Source organism: Eulemur rufifrons, chromosome 17 (assembly GCF_041146395.1).
Source record: "Eulemur rufifrons isolate Redbay chromosome 17, OSU_ERuf_1, whole genome shotgun sequence".
NCBI classification, from domain to species: Eukaryota; Metazoa; Chordata; class Mammalia; order Primates; family Lemuridae; genus Eulemur; species Eulemur rufifrons.
The window spans coordinates 40519582-40541952 of record NC_090999.1 but is presented as its reverse complement, the minus strand read 5'-3'; the positions used below and the strand labels follow the sequence as shown (position 1 = coordinate 40541952).

Genomic DNA, 22371 nt, shown 5'->3' with positions numbered 1-22371 from the left:
TACAGATAGAAAGGGAAAGTCTTAAGTTTTATTATCATCACCATTACAAAACACAGGTACAATATTTAAAGCCATAAACAATACTACAAACCATTATAACATATTTGGAAAATGTTATGACAAGCAATATTCTAGAAAAATATATATCACAAATTGCTTTATACCCTTATTATACCCGTATACCCTATTTATACCTTTATACCCTATTGTTTTATACCCTTATTATAAGTGAAAATTCTTAAAAGAAAGAATAAAAGATGAATCCCACAACAGGAAAAAAGAAGCAAAGAACAAGAATAAGCAATTCATAAAAGAAGCTCTAAGCAGAAAAAATAAACCTGGTTATGACAGTACACTAGATAAAGAATGACAGTAAAATGAAAAGTGGAAACAGAAAGGTGACAGCCACTATGAAACATGGAAATATTAGGATAAAATGTTGGGAGTTTCTATGCTACTACTATTCAGGAAGGAAGATACCATGGTTAACATGGAAAACACAATTTACTTAATAAGTATTAATATATTTTTTTAGAGTAGAACAATTTCTAATAAGTTTATCAAAGCATATTTCTGCTGCTAAATAAGATTTTGTTTTTTTCCTGTGACCTTTATAGAGAAGTATAAATAAGAATTCTTAAGCTCACTGTTCCAATAAGCTAGAATAAGTACAGCCCTAAATAAATAAATTGCTCCAGAGCTAGAAAGAAAATGAAGCTCGGAAATCACTGAAAACCTTACCAGCAGACAGTACCCTATCAAAGTGCAACCGAAACGCCTATCCTTTCCTACAGTAGTCTAAAAAAGTAAATGGGCGTTTGGAGGTTAAGAAAAAATTTAAAAATACAAAAATTAAAAAGTAAACAGTAAATAGGCTGTGTAGGAGAAAACAGAAATAATGTTCAAAAATCAAAAAAAAAAGCAATGTAAACAGCATATTACAAATTTACGGATCTGTAATCCTGCACTGAAAAAGCAGTAACTTGCCCTAGCTCATAGGAATGTAAAACGAAAAAGAAAAAGAAAGAAATTATAACTAATTGTACAATGCAGATCAACTCATCTGAAATACAACAATGTTCAAATTATCTTTAAAAATTAACATAATGATTTTACATATTTCCCTTGGCTTGTAATTTAAACAGAAATACTCTACTAGGCTTTTGAGAGTATAAAAGCCTAAAGGGTGAGTAACTCTCTTACTACAAATAAGATCAGGAATCTCCTTCCCTCCAGGAAATTCTCTCATTATCTTATATCATCCCCTACTCAATTCTTGATCCCTTACAATGTGATTCCTGCAGCAACCAACTGGATAATCAATTCTCTTAGAAAATCCATTGCCTTTTGCCTCTTACAAGCATTTGACACTTCTGACATGCTCTTCTCCAGAATACACCTCCATATCTTTCTTCATACTTCTGGGATAGTGTCTTATCTGGCTTTTTTGTAGGGCCTTTCACCTCCTCATTTCCCTATAGGTGAAAATCTCAGGTCTGTCCTTGAAAGACTTTACTTCTCCCAAGGCTCCTTATATACCTGCACTCCAAAAGTATATCTCTGTCTCCAACCAGTACTAATGAGATAACTGTTTCACTGTCCTTAAGACTCAAAAGTTCAGGATCATCTTTGATCACTTTCCCTTGCCCAGCACATTCAATCAATTGGCAAAAGCCAATCAACCAACAAAAAATTACTGGGTATGCCAGGCAGGGGGAACAAAGTATGAACAAAACAGATGTTATCAATGCCCCCTGGAACTTAAAGTCTAGCAGAAAAGTCAGAAATCATTAGTCAATCTTAATTAATAGTTAAATAATTAATTACTCATGCACAAAGCACAGCGATCAAGTACCAAAAATTTACTTCATCATTTTCTCTTAAATCCATCACCTTCTTTCCATTCCCACTGCCACCATTCTAACAAAGGCTAACATACTGTTTTCACCATTTCTCACTACTTCTCACAACATGCTCTGGACAGTTTCCCCAAGCAATATGACTGCTGTTTTGCTTGTGTTACTATTATGTTTATGACAGCAGAATTTAACTATCTTTCAAACTGTAACTCAAGATCTATCTCAAATGCTACCCCTTCAAGAAAAAATACATTCTGCCTTTCTCAAATTCATATCGATAATATGGCCTAGGAAATAGAGCATTTTATATAGTAGGCACTCAGAGTATTTTAACTGATTTATTAAATCAGTAAATCAAAGTATCACAAAATATATCCTACCCTGAAGTGTTTGCATCATTTCTAGAAGTACAGGAGTAAGAGTCTGATTATATTCATGGAATATATCTATAAAAAGGACTTCAGTGCACGGCTGGAAGGAGAAAAGAGACAAATTTCAAACAATGCTATTCTGTATCTACTAATTCTACAATAAAGCAAAGAATATTCATTCTTAAAATCCTAAAGCTTTGAAAATATTTCCAGTTTTTACTTTTAAAAAAAGATTATGATTTTCTCTAACAAATATAATGGAAAAGAAAATCAAGTTATAATAACTTAATTCATAACATATAGAAAGTTTATTTCCTTATTTCAATCATTTGGCATTATGCATTCAAAAACTTATAACCACAGATAGCAAACAGTCTGTATTTTGAAGTTAATCATACTTTAAATTTAAAAGAACATTCTGTAGCCATATTCATAGTTCAATCATATAAATAACTGCCCAAGATTTAATATGTTAAAAATTACATATTTTCTCAGCAATGATATAATAGGCAAGAACAGCAATTCATGAATTCAATTTACCATATAAAGTACTATTTCCCTTAACAAGCATGAACAGTAACAGATATCACCATTTGCTACATAAAAGAATGATTTGCTTTGGTTCTTAAAAGTATTGAATCGCTAAAGGATTCATAATACAAAGAAATAATTAAGATATTGTGTGTTATGTTTTAAAAAGAAACTTATAGATATACATACAGAAATATGTACAGATGATATGTCATTCCAGATATTTGCTTCAAAATAATGTAAGCTGAAGGGGTGACATGCTTATATGAAACTAGACTAGCCATGATTTGATAAGTGATAAACTGGACTACCATGAAGAGCTAATGATATTATTTTCTCTATTTTTTAGTATGTTTGACCTCTGTAAAAGAAAGTTTTAAAAATTAAAGGAATGAAATTTTTTCAAGTTTTAAAATCACCAATATTTTATCTGGTTTACAACTATAAGCTTATGGAATGTAAAATCATTAAGATACATTTTTAGAAAACCAATGGTAATAATGTAAATTATGTAAACACAAGTCTTAACAAAAAGAACAGCTCAAAGACCACATTTGGTAAATCTTCCTTAAAGGTAAAACGTTTGCCATATTAATACATGTGTTTTAAAAGCATCCTGTAACTGAGAGCAATCGGCTGGTCTCTGAGACTCACACTAGATGGTAAGAGAAATAACATATCAAAAGAAGTTTTATTAATGAAATACTTAAGAAGGGGAAAAAAACATTCCAGTCAAAAAGTGGAAGCTTTTACTTTCACAAACATTTTTCATTTGTACATTGACAATTATTCCCTAAGCAATTCAACTAAAAAATGAAGAAAAATTAAGTTTGCAAATCCTCAAGTTAACAAAAAGAAATTTCAGATCAAAATTCATAATTTAAGTACTTTCCTCTCAAATATAAAGTTTCTTACAATTATAAACAGTTTCCTATCTACCTGACTTAATGTTTTGAAATCTTCAATGTCATTATCAATTAAGAACTTTAGAAGCATTAATCTTTCCTCTATTGATTTTTCTTTCAATACTTACCCTCAAACTATATTTCCAAGAATCTCCTCCCGTTTCTTCCACTGCTGCAATTAAAAATACGCAATAATGACGTTTTCAAAACCTCAGTTTGAAAAACAAAGATTTGGATAACATCAGTATAATATTTCTGTGAATTGTTTTAAACATAACACTAAAATCAATCAGGAACATAGGCCTTACACAGATTTCTTTACTATACGCTAGAGGTCACACCCGTGTATCTCACAATTACCAACTGCTTATTACATCTACAAGCATTCTTGTTTTCATTAAAAATTATTCAGGAAAGCTCAAAGTACTTGTCACTTCCAGAGCATCTGATACGACCTGATACAATATCACTACAATCCTAAAAATCATTTCATTTCAATACAGTAATCATTTTTCACAAGTTAAAATGATTAGTCACACTTTTCAAAGATTTCCTGCATCTGTTATTAAAGTAAAATACTTTAGGACTTCTACAACTCTAAAGACTCAATGCTTCAAGTTACAATATTAAATGTACTGCATACAGAATGCAAATCGAAAGATAAGATTTTAGCTAGGAAAAAGCAAAAGCAAAAAAGGATGCACTGGGCAGTGCAATGCTGCATTTTCTAAATGAACTAAAATTATTTCTAAATAACAAAAAGAAGAGGAAGATAAATCTTCCAAAAAGTTTAAGGCATTCTTAAAATATTAGGAAACATATGCGTGTATCTACACAAGGACATTCAGCCAAACGGGTAAGAACAGGCTACAATCTAGCCTATGTCCCACCATGGCCGAAAGAATTCACTCACAAACACTTTTCTAGACATGTGATTCTTTGATTTTCTACAAGAAGAGTCCCAACAGAATTATGCTAATAATTTATCTATTACTAAAATTCAAACAGATTGAAAAAAATCTGTAAAAAAAATTTAAAAACACTCCAAATTTCTGAGGCAAATATTTCTACAAATAAAAAAATAATATGGAATGAATCACAAAGTAGAAACTGACCTGATTTAACAGAGACAGGCAGTTATCTGAAACTACATGATACATTTGTAAGAGAATCTAAAAGTTAAAAAAGGTGTCTTTCTGGACAAAATTCTGCATCATATTTAAACAAGTCATTCATTTCCTGCTTCTCATTTTGTTCTAATGGATAACAAAGAGAGAATAAGTTAATTTTTTGTTGTTGTTTTATGGTTTTTTTTTTCAGTAAGAACAAGCTGCTAGTTGTAGAGAATAAGTTAATTTTGAAAATCCAAAATTTCCAAATCAAAATTGCTATATTAAAATACAATGTTAATATACCTGTCATTCAAATAGATATCTATTGACAGAAAGAGGAGAAATCCATGCTAAAACTAAAAAATTAATCCTTACTAAAGCCTTCTGGGTCTTCTTCCCACATTGTCAGTTCTTCTTCAGTTAATAGAAAATAATGAGAGACTAATCTTCTGCATATCTCTGTCAAAGTGGGATATGTGAAGAATGCCATCTTAATCTTATGGGCTTCAAGAGTTTCAGGGCTGCTATCTAGAAAAATAAAATCCCCAAGTTAATTGAACAGCCAAACAATCTACCTAAATTGGATTATATGGCTTAAATAAATTAAAAATATACTCTCAGAGAAAAAGATACACTTGTGTATAATCTTCATTTTTATTATAAACAAATCTCTTTCATTTACTTATAACATACCCACATCAGTTCTGTCTCTATCTTACCACACAACTTGTACATTACCATGCTCTATTATCACAGCATATTGAGATGACTAACTCACAGGCCTTTCTCTCTCTCCTACGAGACTTCTTCATTCATCTTGACACACATGCATATGAATGAATTCCAAATAATAAACAACTTAACCTGTTTAGAAGCTACCCCTACTTTATATAAAGTCAGAGAAAGCTTTTAATTATTCAAATAAATACAGCCTGAAACATGAGCTGCAGGGATTACTGTAGTACCTAATTCTTAAGGTCCCTAAGCTTCAACCAATTTATTATGCTACAAAAACAGCTTACTAAATGCACTATATAATTTTTAAAAGTTGGTATAAACATATTAAAGACTGTAATCCTTATCACTATTTCATGTCCTAGCAACAGTTTATTTTTTAAATACATTTCAAAAAACATACATAAAAGTACCAATTACTTAACACTTACATTAAAATAAAGAAAAAAAACTACCAGTAAAACATTACCTTCAAAATTTTTGGATGGCTTATAAGCATAATTTTTGACAATCATCTTAATAAGATTCATGCACTGGACAATGAATCGTTCAAATGTAATGCCTTCACCAATTTCCGTAAAAACATAGCTTACAGAAAATTCCAGTGATCTCTGAATTAGAGGTGTAAATGAAAAGGGATGCTGATCCAAGAAGTCCAACAGCTATAAAGAAAAAAATTAAAATGTTTTATCCCCAAATTCATACTGGAATAGAATTGCTCCAATTAGAACTTTACTAATAAACATTTAGCAAGTTTTGAACCTTGGTAGGGAGTACATGTATAGTTTTACATGTACTATAATGTTTCCTGGGTTACATCATACAATGCGGATTACGTAAGACTATATTTCATAACAAGAACTTTCTATTATTTCCAGTACAGGGACCAAAACAGACCCACCTCATCCTTAATTTGTTAACTATGAATAAATATGATATAAAAAGTTTAAGTATATAAAAGATAGGCCTTTAAAAAGTAATAGATAAAAGGAAAGAATTAAAAAATTATCCTGCCTTTCCTGCATGAACTGTATTTTGATGTATCAAATAGTAGATGAGGGAGATTTCTCCTTTATAGAAGAATTTCAGCTAATAAATGTAAAGTGAATAATACAATTAGAATGCCATCATTTCGTAAACCTTTAATCAAATAATGGATCTAGGCACTCATCAATGGCTGTTAAAATCAATAGGAGAAAGCTACTGAGGAACCCTGATAGCTCACTCATCAATCTTACCATGCAAAAAGAGACAACCAGACACTGTGTGCCTCCTCCTGTCATGCTGTATTAAACACACAGTACCACCTATAAAGTATTCTTGACAGCCCTATCCCACTTACACAAAAAAAAGCCTGAATGTGATCAAGCCTCTAAATCTAACTATAAATTTTTAAGAAATATCGGAGGAGGAGGAGTGCAGAGACAATGGAACATGTCAAATAGCACATGGGGACAAAGGAACATGTAAATAACACAGAGGATATAAGCAATAAAATCCAAAACATGAAAAACTCTATAGGAAATGACCTGTTACCTCAACAAATAAATAGCAAAGGAAAAAAAAAAGGAGGGAAAGGGAACTCATAGTATTTTAATCCTAATTCAAACAAACCAACTATAAAAAATTAATGAGACAATCAGAGAAATCTAAAATCTGACTAGATATTTAAATGATGTTAAAAAGTCACTACTATTTTTTAATGTGATCATTGTGTTCATATTACATTTAAAAAAAAAACCCTACTGCTTAAAGACACATACTCAAATATTTACAAATAATACTGGGATTTGCTTTAAAATAACCAGCAATGGTGGGAGGGAAAGAAGGCATACAGATAGAACAGGATTGACCACAACCACATTTTGATAATCGTTGAAGGTGAGTGATGATCTCGTGGATACTCAAAAGTTATTCAATTCTATTTGGAGGCATGTTTGAAATATTCCAATTTTAAAAGCCTTGATAAAGTCTTAGAGATCATAAATATGAATTTCATAAATGAAATTTCTTCTGGCTAGGCGCGGTGGCCCATGCCTGTAATCCTAGCACTCTGAGAGGCCGAGGCGGGTGGATCGTTTGAGCTCAGGAGTTTGAAACCAGCCTGAGCAAGAGCGAGACCCCGTCTCTACTAAAAAATAGAAAGAAATTATCTGGACAACTAAAACTATATAGCAAAAATTAGCCGGGCATGGTGGCACATGCCTGGAGTCCCAGCTACTTGGGAGGCTGAGGTAGTAGGATCGCTTGAGCCCAGGAATTTGAGGTTGCTGTGAGCTAGGCTGACAGCCACGGCACTCTAGCCAGGGTGACAGAGCAGGACTCTGTCTCAAAAAGAAAAAAAAAAGAAATTTCTTCCAACTTCTTCTGAAAAGAAGAATAAATAACAGATACCATCTATCCGTATCATTACCTTGAGTAAGAACTAAAAGAAAGAACTGGAAACCAAGTTGCTCAATAATCAATGTCTTAAATCAGGCCTTCTAAAAAATGCTTTTTAAATTTTACTTATGTAATTAACATAACATATTAAGCACGGACTGTTGGTAGCAGAGATGCAGGCAAGTATCAGTGATACACCCACACAGCCCCACTGACTATATCATCCTGTTTTACCTTGCTTTGTGTTTTTTTTTAACAGAAAGGATCTTAGTCAATTCCATGCTGGATCTTGGAAGATTAGGTGGGCTTTTGCTATTGAGGCTATTTGGTACATGAGAAATGATGGCAACTGAAACTAAAGGTAACAACTACCTAAACACAAAAATAAAAACAACTCCTTTCTGCTCCTTTCTCCTCCCAGGGACAGACAATCCCAGCCCCATTACTGAATCTTCAGAGAAAAAGGGAAAATAGATTACAGATTTAGATATGCCCCATTGTCAGTACCTATTTTAGTACGAGCAGCCCTCAAGCTAGGTTTTCCTAATTGCTACACCCCAATTCTTTGTGCTTTTCCCAATCCTCCAAGCCCAAAATTTCATAAAAATCAGTGGTTTATAAAACTTAATTTTAGCCAGTCGTGGTGGCACATGGCTGCAGTCCCAGCTACTCAGGAGGCTGAGGCAGGAGGATTGCTTGAGCCCAGGAGTTTGAGGTTGCTGTGAGTTAGGCTGATACCATGGCACTCTAGCCTGGGCAACAGAGCGAGACTCTGTCTCAAAAAAATAAAAAGAAAAAAAAAACACCTTAATTTTATAAAAAAATTTTTATGCATTGCCTAGCACAGTGCACCCATGTAATTCCACTCAATAGGTGTTTGATGTTGATGATGATAATCTGATAGTCAATCTGAATATGCTGACTTTCTGGTATTATACTGCCCGCTACATGTGATCTATCTCCAGCTGAAATGCTATCTTCATCTCTGCTTTCTCCAGTGGGTCTAATAATGAGCTTTAGAGAAATCAACTTCTCTGATATTTGATTTGTTTTTTTACACCAAAGTGACCTATACACTATGATATATGGTATATAAATTTAATTATATGAATTCTAAAGTGCACACAAAAGTAATTTTTTAGCTTTCCTATAGAGAACATAAGTTTCCTTTCACTAAAGTGAAATGTATGGTTACAAAAATATCATTTTCCATTCTAAATCTGAATGTATTATATTTGAGAAAACATACTTAAGATAAAAAGAAAACTTACCACTTTAGTAAAAAGAATGATGGTCTTTTCCAGTCTATCTCTACACATATTATCTGTACCTATATTTCTACCTGTTAAAAATACATTTCAAATGTTAGTACAAGTTGATAATATTCTATAATTTCACAACCAAGACATCACCAAAACTTTACCAAAAATAAAATTGCCAGTTATATTCTTGCATATTTTGTATTATGAATTCATTATTAAAAAGCAACTCTAAGATTTGCACTTAATAACAGTAATCTCTGATGCCACATCACATAAATTAATCCTAAAATATGAACTGAACCCATTTTAAAGTAAAAGGGCAGCAATTTTAGCTATGGATCATAAATCACATTTTTAACAACTCAATCATATTTGAAATGTTTTCAAGCAACAAAAATGTGTAAAAACAAAGAACTCAAAGAGTAACATGGTCATTATCGTTTTTCATATACCTTCTGACAAATTTCTTCTAATAATTTCTGACATAATTTTTCTGTACATTCAAAATAATGTATATCAGCCCATCAACTACTTTGCTCTCTAATGATACTCTTCATATTCCATTAGGTCATTTATCTCATTCTCCTCTCCTGGAAGGACTTCTATTCTTCCTTCTGCTACCCCCACCGGGAAGACCGGAGAAAAATAACCATTTTAGAAAAATGAACTACATGATATAAGCTGTCTTATTCATCTTTGCATGCATAGTACCCAGGACAGTGTCTGGGATGTTTTTACTAAATTGAAAATGACTGACATAAAACAATCAGCAACTCCCTAAAATTGAGTAGACCAAGATACCCTCTCAGGGTAGGAAGTCCTCAGATAACATGATATATATATGAGATATATATGAGATATATATACATAGGAGCTATATATGAGACATATGATATATATACGACATATGATATATATATGCATGCACATGTGCATGTCCTAAGCAAAGGTGCTTACAATCACATGGAAGAAAAGTGGGTAACAAACAGACCGCCCGTAAAATACAACACAAATGTAAATGCTAAATTCTCTTATGTGTGGTAGTAGATTACAAAGGATCCTAAAAGTAAGCCAGTAGAGGTTAATGAATAAGGGGATTTATAAAATGAAAATGCCACTTAAGAAAATTTATATCATACTGCTAGGTAAAACATACTAAAAGAAATACAGTCTACAAGAAGTCTAACAGCACTGGGCATATAATCTACACATAATATTTGTTAAATATATGACTGTTGTAGTTGTCTGCCTGGAAAACAAAAGCTGCAGTAGAAATACAGAAGAAGGAATGGACAAAAAATAGATTTTTTAAAAAAAGGTTTCCTCTACTCTCAGGATGAGATAGATACAGTAGTTCCCCCTTATCTGCGGTCTCACTTTCCATCATTTCAGTTACCTGGGGTCAACTGTGCCCTGAAAACATTAAATGGAAAATTGCAGAAATAATTCTTAAGTTTTAAATTGCATTCTGAATATACTGAGGAAATCTCACACCGTCTTGCTCAGTGCAGCCTGACACATGAATTCCCCCTTTGTCCTGCATACCCACACTGTGTATGCTACCTGGCTGTCTCAGTTCTCGAATCAAAAAAACATAGTATATACAGGGCTGGGTACTATCTGTGGTTTCAGGCATCCACTAGGGGACTTGGATGGTATCCCTAGAGGATAAAAGGGGCCTATTCTATATGAACAAAAAAAACTAACCTTACAATTTAACTTCAGAAAGTTAATTATAAAGATACTAATTTTAGCCACCTACAGGATCTCTCCAGCCATCAAGAACTCACCCAGAGGGGTTGGGCAAAACACTTTCTGGAGATTTGCAAGTGCAGAGCACAAGCTATTAATGAATAAGGATTCATTAACCCTTATTAATCCTTCATTAATCCTAGCTAAATAAGCTATTAATAAGGATTCTACAGTAAAAACAACTGTAATAGAAGTACTTACTGCATTCCAGAAATTGTTTTAGACGTTCAAATATTCCATGTAAAAAACCCTAGAAAAGAACATATTTTAAAGTGTCTCAATTTATTCAGTTATAAACATTTACCTTGTAGTTTTATCAGAAACACCAAAACATATCTATCATAACCATTTTTAAAAACCAGCTGAAGAAAAATAAGTTAAAATTAAATGAAGTAAAAAACAATTCACCATTATTATAAACAAGTCTTCCACAGGAAAATAACTATAGTATTTCAATTCTTTAATATCTCATTTCTGTTACATAAGTAACTTTGCAATAAATAAATTATTTATTAAGCATTCTGTTTCAATAAACACTCTCTATTCTCCTTACTCTGCATAATTTTTCTTCACAGGCCTTATAACCCCTTGCAATATTGTTTGTTTATTATTTGGCTCCTCCCACTGGACCATAGTAAGCTCCTGAGAGCCAGAACTTTGTTTAATGCTCTATCCCAGAACTCAGTAACAGCATTTGGCAATAGTAAGTGAATAAATGGCACCAATTATTTGAAGCATACATCCTTAACCTAAAGTATTAGAAACATTAATCCTCAGAAACCGAAGAGACAAGCCATCACCATGTACCAGCTGAGTCTAATGGACCCTTATTTTTAAAATATATTTTAGGAGATGTTGTGAATAATTTACAGAAGGAAATATAAAGGAATAAATGAAAAACTATTAAAATTTTTATTATTTAAATGCAATAGACTTCTTTGTATCAATGAATGTTGATATATAAACATCATAAAAGATGTTTTAGCCCTTTTAGCAAATGGGATGGTCTAGGTTTATTCACAATATAATGGATGATGAAGGCCTTCCCACGCAATGATTAACTTCAGATGCCATGTTTTCTTTTTGTCCTTAGGAATATATCATTCATTAATCAATTATGGAGTTTGAGAAAATTCAACCAGGATATCATCATCTGAAGTCTTAGAGTCTGAGATCTTACTTATATAATCAATTTCACCATCATCATTACTGCCACTCTCAGTCTCAGAGCATCCATCCTCTGATTCATCAAAACACTAGGAAACATCTTCCTTTGTTTATTTTCTTTCTTTGTCATTTCAAGGAGGAAATAAAAAATCTCCTCTGATCTCGGAAGCGGGTCGGGCCTGGTTAGTACTTCGATGGGAGAAAAAATAGATGGCTATATACCAACAATGAATATACATCACAATTTGTGATAGGATTATCAATAGGCTTTTCTTCTCTTATACATTTATTTTTTAATTGATTGTGAAAAATATGTATTAATGTTATAATCAGAGGAATAAATTCATTTTAAATACATAAAAACAAATACAAGGAATATCAAGGATATAAATAACTGTCTACAATTCACCTGGTAATGTCATAATAGCATTCAAATTAATAGAAGTTCATTTTAATTTAAATTCAAATTAACAAAAGGCTGAGGCAAGAAAATGGCTTGAGGCCAGGAGTTTGAGACCAGCCTGGGCAACACAGCAAGACCCCATCTCTAAAATATAGAAAACAAATTATCCAGAAGCAGTGGCAAGCACATGTAGTCTCAGCTGCTAGGGAGGCTGAGGTGGGAGGATCTCTTGAGGCCAGGAGTTCAAGATCAGCCTGGGTGACTATGACCCCATCTCTTAAAAAAATAAAATAAAATTAACACTCTCGATGTACCACTAGATCTAAAGAATATCCTGGGCCTATTTCCTCTCTTTCATACAACAGCCACTTTGATGTAATGAAAACAGACCACAAGTCTAAAAATACACTATAACATACAAGAATGGTAAAAAAACAAACAAACAAACAAAAAACCCTCAAAGAAAACAACTAGATGGTCACTTAATAAAAACTGTTTTGAATTAATGTCAAATAAGAACACGCTTTAAAACATTCAGGAAAATACCAAACACTTTCCCAAAGTCACAAATAAATTACTTCTATCACTTACCATCACCTCTATATTCTTATGAGGTTCCACAAATCCATTAACAGTTAATTTACGCAGCACTGAAAAGTAAAAGCAAGCTTTATTTGAACTTTATTTCTTCATATTTTATCCAACTAAAATCCCAATCACAATAAAGATTCAGAATCACAAAACCTAATCAATCTTGGAGGTTAATCTGGTTTAATCCTCTCATTTAATAATCCATAAAGAAAAGTAACCCCCAGTCATTTGGTTGGGTAGTTAGTGGGGAAAACGGAGCTAAAGCCTAGTTCTTCTGACTCATAAAAGCAGTGTTCTACTCAGTTATCATAAGCACTAATGGGGGAAAGGGAGGGGCAAGACTTAAAAAAAAAAAGTTAGTACTCATGTTTCTCAAACTATATTGTAGGATTTAATTTATATAATTATTAGTGCCTAAACTTTAAGGTATGACTCAACACAGACCAAAAACTTCATTCAGTTTTAAGCTATATTAATGGAAATACAGTATCTCCTAAAAGACACATAAAAATTAGGCTCTATTTCCAAATCTGAAATAGACTATAGAGCTCAATTGTAAGTAAGACATTTTATGAATTAACACTGACAAATTAGCATACACAGAGAAACAAGCAGGATAACAGATTTGAAGTATGAGCTAGATTTAAATCCTTGTTCCACTGTACACAGCTATATTACTTTAGGCAACTTTTCTAGATCTCATTTTCCTCATCTGTAAAATGTAGTTAATAAATCCTACTTCATGAGGTTATTAAAGAACCCAATGATATATGTGAAAACACTTAGCACAATCTAGCAACAATGATAACAAGATAAGAGACAGAATTTAAAGTTAATTCATTAAATAAGCACTGCTGTCTGTATTACTAAAGAATTATCATTTAGATACTTTTCATAAGGTGAAGTCAAAAGGCAACATATTAAAATTAGGTTTAGAATGTAACTGTCTACAAGACCTTCACTTTGATACAATCAATTATATATACAACTCAGAAGTAACTGCATCATCACAGTCGGAAACAGAATTCAAATCGAGTCCCCTATTCTGGATATGCTCTTTCTCACCACAGAACGTTGGTCCATGTTACCTAGGAAGATGCTTTTTTTCTCCTTTCATCACCTAGTTAACTTCCATTTATCCTTTATGCTAGGGGCTCAAAGATCACTTTCTCAGAGAAGTCTTCTCTGAGAGTACTATCAATTATCATAACATTGTAAGGTCCCTATCACAGACATCATGTTACATGTATTTGTGTGATCATTTTATTATGTCTGTCTCCTCAGTGCCAAGCACCTATAAATTTGTAGAATGAAATAATAAACACATGTATGTGCAAAACATACTAAATTCACAAAGGTGTAAATTCAGATAAAGCCTACACATAACAAAATTTCTAGTCCTAAGTATTTCTTCATTTTAGGACAGAAACTTATAGCTGGACAGAACAAAATTTTCCAAGGCAAGATGACTTTAAAAAGCTAATGTGTATCAAAGACTCTGAGATGGACAGGTATGAAAAGATTAAGGCAGGCTAACAGAGAGTAAAGCTACATCCTTTTTGTCAAGAGACAGGTTTTGAAATCAATAAGGCAAGAAAACCCTACAATCAAAAGTACTCTTGAAAATTTCTTAAATTAATTATTAAATATACTGCTATATACATAGTTTTGTATATATAAACATATATCAGATTTTCTAATTCTGAGTAAACATTTCAGTCCAAGGCCTTTTAATGTCTTAAGAATAATGACAAAACCATCTCCACTCCCCTGTAGAATGGATTTTATTTGTCAGCAGTCCTTTAAAATCATTCACACATTTGTTAATAGGTTTTACCAAAAAGCACAGGCAGTTCGGAGTTTGTGCATCTACTGTTTGGTTAAAATAAGTGATGCATTAGGGTAATGCCAAAAGTGTGTGGTGGTATTCTAAGGATAAAAGAACTGATAAGCTAAACTGAGAAACATGCAAAATGAGTTGTACTAAGTAACAGAGACTACCTGAGATCAGACACAGAAAGTCAAACAGCACATGTTCTCACTTATAAATGTCAGCTAAATAATGTGTACACATGAACACAGAGAGTAGAATAAATAACACTGGAGACCTGAAAGGGTGAGAGGGTGGGATGGAGACGAGGGGTGAAAAATTACTTACTGGAAACAATGAACACTATTCGGGTGATGGTTACACGAAAAGCCCATACCTACACACTGTATCCATGTAACGAAACTGCACATGTACCCTCAAATGTATAAAAATTTAAAAAAATTTAAATTAAAACTAATAAGTTAGGATAGAGGAAGAGCTATTCTCACAAAAGAAAACAACAGACTACAAATAAGCCCTTATCTCTCAGGGAGAAATTAACCCCTTATTTTCCTAGTGTAATTGGGAACAGAAAAATCCATCCAAAGGAACCATTTGGTAATTGTTCTGAGGTACATTTCAAAAATGAACATATGAAGTTTAATAGTACCTTTCAAGGATAGTAGAGTTCGTTCTAGTGCACTTAGAACTGCAGCTTCATTGCCAGAAGAAACTTGTTGCAGGAATGTGTCTGTATGGTGATTCCACAAAGAGCAGGCAAAAGTATAAATTCCAGAAGCTAACTGCAAAGAAACAGTAACAAATCTGTTCACCATATAGTATAGATTTTAGTAATAAAGTAGAACAACAAAGCAATACTTTTTGGTTTTACAATTAAGCAACATTTTCAGTGAGATTTGAAATAATCAAAGACTATTATGGCAATGTTTCAAACATTGTAGCCACAACTCACCATAACAAGTATAGTGTATGCTAGCTGCCACTCTAACACAAATACACTAGTGCACAAACACCTAAAACCTAAAATACTGGTTTCTCAAAACAATACTTAGTCAAATGCTTGCACTACAGTATGATATATTCTATTTTTACTCTTTTTCCTCCCACTAATAAGCTGCAACCTCAGGTTAAAAAAACAATGATTTATGGACCGTCATTGAGAATGTCTAATAAATCAATATGCTGAAATATACAAAGGAGTCAAAATTTCTGTGTTCTGCCAGTTCTATCTATACGGTTTTTGGGTATTTAAAATCAGGGACATAAAAACCACATGGCTTCTCAGGATGCTTTCCTACTGTGTACTGGTACTTAAAAACCTGACTCACACTGAGAATGCACTTAACCTCTGCTCCCAGTTTGAGGGAGTTTGTTCCAGTGGTATCTTTAGTTTTTTCCATAAAGTCTCAAAGCAATCTAGCTGAGCCTACCTGGCCATTTACTTTAAATTAAAAGTAGATGAATATATATATGTTTAGTTATCTTTAGCATACTTCAGAATACTTTTTCTTATTCAAGATATAAATATACCATTTTGACTAAACATTGTACTCTTTTATAGGTTTGGCCTCAGAAACTAGTCAGATGTAATCCTGTTAACATAATAATGTTTCTACAGAAAAATCAAATTTTATGTCCATTATTTCAATTCATTATTTTTAATGGGCCTGTGTTGTGCTTATAAGTATAGGAATACAACTTCACCATATTCCCTTGGCAACTTTGCATGTATCTACATAGAACACACAGTAAAAGGCTTGAACCTTAGCTAAGGTGGGTCTTGGCAAAACATCTTTCAATTCTCTGAGAATACAATAGGATAGAAGGCTTGTAAGAAACTGCTATAAGACCATCTTCTACATGATTATTTCCTCTGTTAGGGTGCCATAAGACAGCTTCTCATCACATCTCAGGTCCTGAAGAGGCATAAGGCTTTCTGCCCTACTCCCCTTAAAATAGAACTGCAGAATATAAAACTACTTAGCCACAGTCTATAATTGGCTTCCCAGCAAAGGAGAAGCCCACAAGTCCCACTGGAATCATCCATTCTCTCTTGTTTTGGTGTCATTCTTTTTGGCATGTGAGACAAGTGGACCACAGGAAGCTGGTACCTTTGGCTAACTTCCTTTCTCTATCCAAATTAAGTAATAAACTTTCTGAATCTTGAAGTGGCTCACTATATCTTTACCAACTAAATCAGTCAGGGCTAGGCCTTGGCCTTCCTTTGTTTTGTACACACACTTGACAACAGGTACAATGACTACTTATTAAGCTACTTTAGCATATTCTTGAGTACACATGCAATATTTCAAAGATTTAAATCAAATTATTTAATCCTAATGTTTCATTATAGCCAATATATTTTAGTGATCATTCTCACAATCAACATAGGATTATAGCACAAGTAGCAGTACCATAAAAAGTAAGATTTGAAAAGTGGCATCTTCCCATGAAGTAATGTTATCAGAGAATCAAACATTCAATGTAATCAGAAGGGAAATAATTTAAATAAGGAAAAAAAAGCTTTACTTCAGGAAACTTGTAAGCTTTACTTATAACTTCAATAAACCCTAAAAATAATTTTTTTTCTTAGTAAATCAAGTCCTCTCAGAGAATAAAAGATTAAAATATATGTCCTGAATTGGAAAAATCTATCATTCTAAATCTATTATTCTAAATTTCATTATACTTACTGTAGAATATATAACATCTTATACTTCCCCAAACACATAAATCATAAAAATATTTCATTAGCCAGTAGAAAGTAAAAGAATAGAAACAGAAGGATTTAGAGGCAGGGAAGGAATGGGAATTCTACAGAAGACCTAAAGTTAAATTTTAAACTGATGTAAAAATTCTTATTGTAGCAAATCTTTCAACAACAACAAAAAATATGAAATCTAAAGCCTTGGCTTTAATTTTTAGATTCATTTTGTACTTTGTTTTTGTGTAGTAACTAAAATAAAACCCAAACGGTGCCATATCCAAATTTCAAATAAGACCAAAAAGCTATTATACCATAAATCAGTTTTTTGCTTACAACAAAATGATGAGATGAATTATTTTATAGGCCTTTGCATCTCTTCCTTATAACTACCTGTTTAACATTAACTTCTACATATAGAGTCTATTAAAATTGTTCAAAAGGATTACCTATATAGAGAGATTTTTTTTGTCAGTGTTACTTGAAGTCACTTAAATTCTTTTAAAAGATATTTTCAGGATATAAATATTTATATCCTGAATCATTACATCCATAATGATTAACAAATATGATAAATAACATAATATTAACAGAATAATAGTAGATATTTATTAAACCCTACTCTGCACTAAGCACGACTCAGACCACTTTGTCTATATCAATGTATTTAATCATCACAATCTGAAAAGTAAATATTATCATTCCCCTTTTACAGTAAGAAAATTCAGTGGGCATAGAAAGATTAAGTAACTTGCCCAAGAGGAAACAGCATGATTAATAAGAGGAAAAGATGGGATTTGAATCCAGGGAAGGTGCTCAGAACCTGAGATATTACCCTCTATGTTCTCATGCCTCTTGATATAGTAACTAGCAATTAGGTACATAGTAATTTAATAAAAGAGATAAGCATTATTTGTATAATTAAGTTCTGCTTAAACTCTCTGATGTCAAAATATAAACTATTTTTAAGTAGATACTATCCCATATGTTCAATATCAATACAGTATATCCTGTTCTCTGAAAGTTTAATGTAATAATTTGATAACGGTAAAATTTTCTTTTCATGACTACAGAAATGTGAAATGTTTCCACACACTCACCCAGGTGAATACTACTATAAATATGAATATAATGAGTTGCTTGAATTAGAATCTCCTGTAACAAATTCTTCAGGAAGTACCACCTCTATTGTACACCACTCAACAGAAAAATGTGTCCTTTTTATTCTATTGTTTGCATAGAGTATCCATGCAAGATATAGCTAATATAAACCCTATGTTTTTCTCAGATATATATACATATATGTAAGTAATAGCTTATGTAATTTGGAACTGGTCCCATTCACTAGTCATAAGAGCCAGTGAACCTTTTATCTAATTCTTAATACCCTCCACTACCACTGCACACCAGACTCGATAAAAAAAAAAAAAAAAAAAAAAGATGGTGATGGTAACCATTCCCTAGTTCCTCAATTAAAAATAAGATTAAGCTTGAAAAAAAAGAGTTGACTAAACAGAATATAACACAGGCTCGAGAAGGAAAACATTAGGGAGAATTTACTACCCTACATCACGAGCATAGCATTTTGAAATCATGTCTGATTTATTTTCAAAGTATTTCATAATGATGGTGGCAGAAGGGCAGAACTGTTTTAACTGTTATAATTTTTTCAGGTACTGTTTCTGTTACCAGGAGAACATTCCTTTATAGAATTCTACCACCTGCATACACATAGTGCCAATTATAGTATACATAATAAATATAAAATCCTCTCCACTCATCCCCAAAGAACAAAAAATGCCAAAGAACATCTCTGAGTACTGTACCAAAGATTCTTATGGTCTTAAGGCTTGATGAAAGGAAGCATTTCATCATGATGGAATCAAAGTCATTGAAATAAAATTCTATTTTGCTCCATAAAATCATCTTCCTTTCCACTTATAATTTGAGAAAGTTCAGTAATTCAAGTAATCAAAGTTTCTACTCCATTCCATCCTAAGCAATTTTCATCTGTGTTTGAAATTTTCATCTCTACTTCTCACAAAAATAAAATAAACAATGTAATGAGGTTTATAGATATTAATGGCAAAGTTAGATCTTGATCCCTTCTGGCCCTGAAAAGTAGTACTTAGTATGAAAGAACTACAGATTGAGAAACCCACATCAGAAAATCCAAAATGCTTCAAAATCTGAAACTTTTTGAGCACTGCTCAAAGAAATGCTCATTGGAGCATTTCAAATTTCAGATTTTCAAATTTGGGATGTTCAACCTAAGAATAATGCAAATATTCCAAAATCAAAAAAAAATGTGAAACACTTCTGGTCCCAAGCATGTAGGTTAAGAAACATTTGGGCCAGGTGTGGTAGCTTACACCTGTAATCCTAGCACTTTGGGAGGCCAAGGCCAGAGGGGAGTTTGAGGCCAGGAGTTCGAGACCGGCCTGCGCAACATTGTGAGACCCCATCTCTACAAAGTTTTACCTAGTTAAGGATATAAGGAATTTATTAAAGCTCCAATTCAAGATCCTTTTTAGCTAGACTACAAAAGATCACTAAACAAACAAATAGAGATAACTGGAATGAAGAAGAAGAAACAGCACTATCTTTTAACAAAGATCCTCCTCTTGACCAAATGTTAGTCAGGCTCTTCTGAATCTTCTTCCTAAATAGACTTCAAACTTTTTGACTTCCAAAATGTCTATCTTCATATCACTCAATTTTAGCAAGAATTTTGCTAAATTGGTTTAGCCAAAATCCCCAATCCTCAACATCTGATACCCTCATTATCTAATCAGGTGGCCTTCAGCAAGAATCCTGTCAAGTCGGTTTAGCCAGAAACCCCCCTCACCTCTGATGTTTCCTCTTAGTAATTTCCCATCCACAAACACCCCCTATTTTTTTTGTACCCCTGCTCCTTGGCTACACATTCCCACTTTTCCTTGTATTCAGAGTTGAGCCCAATCTCTCTCCCCTACTGCAAAACCCCATTGTAGTAGTTCCCCCCCGAATAAAGTCTGCCTTCCCATCTTTAATAAATGTTTGAGTAATTTTTTTTTAACACCTTTCAGCCAAACAGCTAAAAAAAAGGGGAAATGGGTAAAGAAGGAAGAAACCACATGAATAAAAAGGAAAGTAACACAGGAAGAAACCACTGTTAACTATTGTATATCCACAAGCTCTACATAAAACTTTCTATCTGCTCCAGAAAACACCAGCTAATAAAGGTTTATAGAAGGCTCCTCTGGAACAGAGAAAGTAATGAAGCAAGTAAATAATATTTTTTCTACATTTTCTTCTAAAAAATGTGGAGACAGAAAGGAATATTCAGTGAGACATAATGAAAATAAACTATTTAATGAAACATTTTAGATACCGGTTCATGAAAACTCCAAGTAGTTGAATTTTCATTCTAAACCAGAAGAAACAGTGCCACCTACTGACTACTTAATGACTTTAACAAAAAAGCACGCAGCCTCAACTCCTTGAAGTATCAAAAGCAAACCATAAGTTTTATTTCTTTAAGCATTTCAAAAAGTCTTAAACTTTTTTAGCAGCAAGACCACTGTGCTCAGAATTTTCCCTTAAGAAAAGTTAGCACCAAAAAAACTTTAAATCAAAGTGATATAATTCATCACTAATACTGGGACAACAAATGTTATTAATAAAAATGCAGATTGCCAAGCCATATGTTCAAAGTGAGGATTACAAAGGTGTGGCTCAGAAACCTCTTAATCTGTTTGTGACAGATTGAAAACTAATATCCTTAACACGGAAAACAGCTCAAACAGCTCTTCCCTCTCCCCCTTCCCTAGTCCACTCTCAAAAATGAGGAACTACACTGCGAGTCCAGGACAAAACAGACTGCTCAAGAGACAAAAAGTAGGCCAACTCTTGGAGGAGAGATAAAGGCAATATAAAATGAATCAAACCAGGACATGTATTTTCCTCTAGAACTCTCTCTTCACTTGGCTCCCCCTCCATTAGATACTGTCTCTTCTACATGCTGCATACTCTTCACTGATTCCTTTCCACATAGGACCAAGCTATCTCGTTCTTTAAAGGATGAAGCATCACTTAATCATGGAAGGTGAACTAGAGAGCAGAGGAGAAGTCAGAAGAAAAGAGGCCTGGAAACGGCTGTTTAAGACCACATGCTAAATTCAGAAGCACAAGGAACTCTGAAAGCTCCCAGAGAAAAGCCAGCTCATTGGGGAAAAGCAAGAGCAATAAATATTGTGCATTTGCTGGAAGGAAGGAAAGACAAAAAAAAAAAAAAATCTTTCTACAAACACTATGTTAGTCTATTTTTTCTGCAGAGCAGCATGGTTCAGAACACACCTGAAATCATTTTCTTGAGCTTGATCATGTGACTATATAAGATTTCAAGTTAAACATCTTTAATTTCTCTATAAGTACCAAAGGTAAGCAAGAACACTATTAAAAATACTTCCAGATTCACTAGTACTACTACATGGTGCAGTCCAAAATATTAGGTTGAATAATATAAAAATCACTATTTTGAAAGGTCAAAAATAGTTAAATACAAAGCACCAGAGCAAGCAAACGGAGAAAGGAATATCTTTCAACAAATGGTGCAAAAACAACTGATAAAGGGCTATCACCTCCCAGTTTTGTTAGATGACTTCTTCCTACATTTGCCCTATATGCATCAATTACCTAGACATGTCAATTCTATTTCCTAAATGTCAACTCTACGCCCACTTTATTGTTCCCTTTACCACTGCTTGATTTAAGATATTTATCAT

General features: G+C 33.0%; 1 protein-coding gene across 2 annotated transcripts in view; it reads right to left on the bottom strand.

The window, feature by feature from the left end:
* IPO11 (importin 11) overlaps window positions 1-22371 on the bottom strand; it is a 172434-nt gene that overhangs the window by 114280 nt on the left and 35783 nt on the right. For both annotated transcript variants that reach the window (XM_069492182.1, XM_069492183.1), the window contains 8 exons: window positions 15551-15683; window positions 13071-13129; window positions 11111-11159; window positions 9167-9237; window positions 5983-6175; window positions 5154-5306; window positions 3795-3838; window positions 2240-2330 (listed from right to left, as the gene is read on the bottom strand). In XM_069492182.1, the coding sequence (XP_069348283.1) occupies window positions 2240-2330; window positions 3795-3838; window positions 5154-5306; window positions 5983-6175; window positions 9167-9237; window positions 11111-11159; window positions 13071-13129; window positions 15551-15683 (793 nt within the window). The remainder of the gene's footprint in view (window positions 1-2239; window positions 2331-3794; window positions 3839-5153; window positions 5307-5982; window positions 6176-9166; window positions 9238-11110; window positions 11160-13070; window positions 13130-15550; window positions 15684-22371) is intronic.